General features: G+C 40.5%; 1 protein-coding gene across 5 annotated transcripts in view; it reads left to right on the forward strand.

Annotated features, from left to right (window-relative positions):
- The window catches only part of GNPAT (glyceronephosphate O-acyltransferase), a 36690-nt gene extending 31074 nt beyond the window's left edge, over window positions 1-5616 (forward strand). For 4 of the 5 annotated variants that reach the window (XM_075597007.1, XM_075597009.1, XM_075597010.1 and 1 more), the window contains exons 15-16: window positions 1372-1433; window positions 2763-5616. In XM_075597007.1, coding sequence (XP_075453122.1) covers window positions 1372-1433; window positions 2763-2806 — 106 coding nt within the window. In that variant the 3' untranslated portion in view covers window positions 2807-5616. The remainder of the gene's footprint in view (window positions 1-1371; window positions 1434-2762) is intronic. The other variant, XM_075597008.1, reaches the window with a different exon arrangement.
- Window positions 5617-6000: the final 384 nt, after the last annotated feature.

A 6000-nucleotide genomic window follows, 5' to 3' on the forward strand; every position in this document is an offset into this window, starting at 1 on the left:
ACAGCCAGGAGAGCGGGTCCAAGGATAATGTAACAATTCTTTATTGCATCCATTAAAAAACAGGTGTCACAGACGACCTACGCGTTTCGTGCGCGTTGCACTTTATCAAGGAGTCTTGGCGTATGCGCTATTTTTCTCTCTTTATATATATATATCTTAAGGATCCGGCGCTTGAGCGCTTGCTTACACCATGGAACTTTTTCTTATCTGAATATTTTCTCATAGACTCCAAATATAAGACATTTCCTACAGGGAAACGTAAACTTTAAAAAAATTTAAAAAAATAAAACGCACAACTTCTTCCATTACCTAAAAACCCAAAAGACAGAATTCTTTGTCTTTTTTTGTTTAACTCCGCAACAATTTACAATTGTTTTTTTTTAAAATGTATTTAGCTTTAAAATAGTTCTTTAAGTTTTTTTCCCAGTTCTGTGAATTTCTAAAGACTCTCAAAGGCATATGGGCAAGCTGAAGCATAGGGCATTTGTGCTCTGCTGTACACATTAAATATACAGAAGAAGTGTGCTCACACCTTGTGGTCTATATGAGGTGTTATCTGGCCCAAATAAAACTTCTGCAACATATTATTCCTATTAAGAGAATTTATTAAAAAAAAAAAAATTATTCTTGGACAAGTGTTTAACTCTATTTATTTATGTTTACAAACCGTCCAACATTTTGCACATAAAAATAGGTGCCACTGTATTTTCTGTACTTGTACTGGATGGAGGCCCTTCTAAGCAATTCCTATGGAAATCCCTTAATGTATGCAGCTAACCACACACAAAATAAACTTCCTGTGTAATAGGTACAGCTATACAGGTCCCAAAAACATGTAGTGTATCTGCTGAATACTGTAGCTGCCGCTGGAGTGTATGGGATAAGTGCAATGTCTTCTATTGTTAATTCATGATCTTCTTTGAGCGCTATGATTTTGCTTCTTGCCAACCATAAGTTACTATTGTATAATCTTTAAGCTGTTCTCTCTGATAGTCTTCTTCACCATGTCACAGTGAAATCTTCAACTATACACTTGCATATTGTCTGGCACAGCTCTGTACATTTTGTTCTTGCTTCCTGAAATTGCTTCATGTTGTTTCTTCAGTAACTGCTTTGTCTAATCTGATATTTTCTTATCCTGTTCTTTGTTAAAGATGTCGCCATTTTTTTTTCTCCCCTGCTCTATCAACTACAATCTTCATAAGTTTGGCATAATTGTGTGTTAAAGTATCCCTGTGCATCTCCAGCAAGCTGAAGGGATTTTTCAGCTGCACTCAACATTTTTTTCTGTTATTCTTAATGTTGATTTTTGTTTTTTGTCTTTTTCGTGTGTGTGTGTATCTGAATAACAACTGTATTCTCATTTCCCAGAGTCAATGGAGTAACCTACAGCGAAGACAAGAAAGCAATAAAGGAAACGGCAGAACAGCTTGGTAAGATGGTATAGTCTTGTGTACAGTATCTCATGCCTGGTGCTTGTCTTAGTTTGTTTTTTAGCATGTGAGGTTCCATTTGGTTAAGGTTTTTTTGTAAGCACTGGTGAACAGCCAGGGGAGGGCAACAATTGGGTCAGTCCTATGAACCTTTCTGTTATTTACTGTGAATTCTCCCCCACTTGCTTTTTGTCTGTGCAGTTGAAAACCAAAGTCCTTTTTGTTTAATTATTGGTTTATTGGTAAAGATAGATATATATGTATATGTATGTCAGTGTCATATTGTAATGAAAGATATAATTTGCCCTGTAATTGGTGCAATTTTCTTTCTCTTTGCATCACATTTTTTCAGCATATCTGAGGTGATGAAAAAAAAAAAGCTCACAATGGACCAAATAAAAAAAAATATTCACAACAATGCAAATAACAGCTTTTCGACCTAAAAAGGTCTTTCTCAAGACATAGAATATTATAAAAGGGACCGGACACGTAACACTGTCCAGTCCCCTGAATGATGTAGATGTCCAAGTATGGCCATATAGCCTCCCCTTCATGATGTAGAGCCACGTTCAGGGCATCTTCGTCATCCAGGGGGAAGGAAATACAGCCCTGTGTCTTACTTGCGCTGCAGGTACACTGCTCCAGGCAGAGATACTGGGACATGGCTGCGCAGCTCATCTAGAAGATGAGTGTCGTTTATTCTTTCTCCCTGCAGATGGCCGGAAAGGATTAATGGTGCAGGGTCCCATTCAGAAGCATGGACCTCCGCAGAGTTAATCCTCCTGGGCAGCTTGCTGTCCTCGGGGCCACGAGAACTGTGTCACTGTGCCAGTGCACTGTGGCCAATCACGGCACATCTTGCTACATCTGTATGCGAGGTGTTATTAACCTTTGCTCCTAAGAAATCTGTGGCAAGTATAAGCAATATGACTTCATACATATGCCACTAGCGCAGATTGACATAGTTGTACATTGGACCAAACTGTGCACGTTACAGCACATCCCTCCAACGTCCTACTTCCACTATGTCTACAAATAACACAGGGAATAATGGCCGTTGGCTGCTTGCACTTCTTTTTATCAATGACAAGTATGTGTAATTAATAAAGGTTCAGAGATTTAACTCCAGGTGAGGATCAGGGACGGATCTGAGTGACAACCTGTCATTTCATTACATGACCCGGCATATAAAAGTGATGAAGTCCGTTGGGACCTCAGAGGATTTCCTTCCAAATTATTATTGAAGAAGCCAAAATAAATCTCTGCGGCATGATCCTACATTTGATCATAATTTTAGGTATCCATATCATGTTCCTTTTTCTTTTGTAGGTCTGCTGATGCCCACAGAGAAGCTCCCAGTAGCACGACTTTAAAAAGGATTCCCAAATCATTTGCAGCCCATTCGGCGCTGTAAGGTGAATATTGTGTCCTTGTTTTGAATGGACACATCACAGGAGAACGAGTGAAACTTTTTCTGAAAGGAAGATGCAGCAGTACAGCTATTTATTCATTTTCTTTTTTTTTCCCCCCATTCTTTTATAAACCCACAATTGGTATGGACCCTTTTATGCCTCATTACACGTTCTAATACGGTTGTCCAATGTACTAAAGATGACATGGTGCAACACTTTGCTTCTGTTGCTGCAAGTGGAACGAGGATATCCGCAAGAAGCATTTAAGTTTAATGACTGATTCCTCTGCCAGTGAGAAAGAGGTGGAATAAGTTGTGCCTCCTCGTTGCTGCTGGAGAGGCACACAATGAATTTTACAGATGAGCTTTGCGGGCCCATCTAGCAAACGAGGTGTTAACGAGGCAATTGCACTTAAGCAAAATGTGTTACACTATGTGTGAAGTTTTACTATTAGGGATTCTAATCACACTCTAACAAGCACTGTTAAAATATACTCTACTAGCGAAAATAATACAACAGAAATAGGCGTTAACTGCGAGAAGTAGGATTCAACCGTGGCATAAGAAACCACTGTCTTGCTATATTTAACGCAACAAATATTTGCACAGCCAGAACAAAATGTATAAATGTACACGGCATGAACTAAACGCGGTCAGCCGCAAAACTGTACAGTACCATAACTCCGAATTCCCAGCTCAGGTTTTTGAGACCCGTTACATCCCAAACTGAATTTACCCTCAGCTGTAAGCCATGCCAAGTATTTCTAAAACATAGAAATGTAGTCATTTACGGCAGTTGTACATACAGGAGGGCCCCTGGGCATGCGGCGGGTTTCGTTCGAAGGTCCCGTCGCAAAGCGAAAATCGCCGGAAAGTTTAACCGGCGATTTTTCGGTGTGTGCTCATGTGCAGACCGGCAATTCGCCCTTCTACGCATGCGCAACCTCGGAACCTCTTCCCCCCCCCCCCCCCCCACACATTCTGCGCATGCGTGACCTTGGACCGCCTCATTCTGCGCAGACATGGCGGCCCCTTCTCGGTATCGGCGGATCGCCGAAAAGCGGGGCGGAGAGAAGCGGGGCCTTGCTGTATACAATATGTTATGTTGCAACACAAATAGTACTGAATATACACGTGGTAGACAGTTTTTGAATTTGCTGTATGTACTAAACAGCACAGTGCTAATATATCTTCCATTTGTCCAAATCCGCCTTAGTTTATTGCTTTCCTCATACAGTATTTTAAAGGTAGACCCAAAGTTTACAACTATGTCATACAGTATTTGGGGTGGGTTAATTCCATCACTTCAGCAGGGGATTTGGCCATTTTCTACTATTTCTGTCATTCTTCATAAAATGTCGAGTGCCAATGTTCAATGAGTGTAGTGCATCATTCATCATATGCTATGTGTCCCAGGAGGTGGCCACCTCTATAGTGAATTCTGGGGAAATTCTTCTTGGAGGTCAAGTCCAGAAATCCAAGAGGATTGTGTTTAGAGTATGCATGACTTCCAAACATTGCAAAGCATGTCTTGCATGCATTGCATTTGGTTATGTGCAACCAAGCCATTTCATTGCAGCAATGCAAATAATAGTCACAAATCGCACTTCAAAATGATTTCAGAGAGATCTGCTGGTAACTGCAATGCAGTGTTCTGCAGTGTGTTATGGTTTTAAAAGCAGCGCAGAGGATTTATTTGTACGATTCTCTAGCTCTTTCACAGCAGGACAACTTCATCAGCCCAAAGAGACACAGTGTACCAAAGTCGTGTAATGCAAACTGTGGCCTGCAACATATCAAAGAACCTCTGCAGTTCATGAAAAACAAGATAACCTGTCGGTCAAAAGCAATAATCTGAGCTATAAAAAGATGATATTGAAATCTAGTTTGCCACGGCTATTTACTGTCTAATAGGCATAATCTTCACGCCACCCTATTACAGGGACAGTACTGCAGACAGTCAGCCTCATAACACAGGATAGAGGCCCTGGCTCACTTACAAGGTGCAAGAAGAAATAGATACACCGCGCACACTTACACAGGATAATCAAAAAAGTGTGTAAAACTTACGAAAGAGTGGGTGCAGGAAACTTGCCAAGAATAACAGACCACAAAAAAGAGTTGCACACCAGGGTTACTTGTAATGAAAAAGGTTGGTTTGGATGAATTATCCAACTTTCTTGTTGCATGTAACCCTGGTGTGTAACTTGCTTACACGGTGAAAACATTGCTTCACTGGAGTTGGTATTGGTGGCGAACATCTTCCTGGCTGCACTGACCGCTAACATCTATGACCAAAATGATGCAAAGTGTACAAAACACTGGAAACCTTGTGGTATTTCTACTATCGCAGCAATATCCTTGGTTGTAAAGGACTCCAGCGAGTGAGTAAAGGCTCAGCTGGCCTTAGGGATACACTTTAAACCTTACAACTCATTCACTTGTGAACAAACACCAAGCCGGGTACTACAATGAACAATCTTGTGAAGTACTTTTTAAGAAGACAAAATTAATTGTTTGGTAGCTTAATGTGGGAGCTGCTTCCAAAAGGCTTTGATATGCTGACTCTACTTTGGAAGTTGTTAATGAAAAATCTTTTTTTTGCAAGGCTATTGTTTACCGTGGCTTGAACACCGAGGGCAGTTTTGACTTTCTGCTTGGATTGTGTTTGGCCAATTAATTTTTTTTAAACAATGCTACCAGTGTTACATTGTAATTGTAACTCAGATCTTTTTTGTTCCAAGATTAAAAGCTGTGTTTAGAATGATCAAACTGAAGAGGCTTGAATATGTGTTGTTCCCGGGATTTTCCCTGCAGTTTTGCATGGTAACCGTTAGGGAATTAAATCCATTTTGGTTGTAAATCTGGTTATTTTGTGTTTAGGAATAAAATGAATATATGTTAAAATACTGTAGCAGACGCCCCAATATCAGAGCAGACTGTTAACCAGCTGTTTAACATCAGTCTTTCTTTCCGGTGGCGGTGACTTCGTGGGAAAGACATGGGGAGACATCTCTTTTTAAATAGACTAGCTAGCAGATGGTAGCCCACTCCAGCCATCACTGACCACGAATGTTAAATGAGATCATGTTAATGACTAGTAAATTACTGGTTTCTAAACAGGTCTGTCCATAGGGATACTAAGGACTCCCTGGG

The sequence above is a fragment of the Ascaphus truei genome, chromosome 4, assembly GCF_040206685.1.
Source record: "Ascaphus truei isolate aAscTru1 chromosome 4, aAscTru1.hap1, whole genome shotgun sequence".
Lineage (NCBI taxonomy): Eukaryota > Metazoa > Chordata > Amphibia > Anura > Ascaphidae > Ascaphus > Ascaphus truei.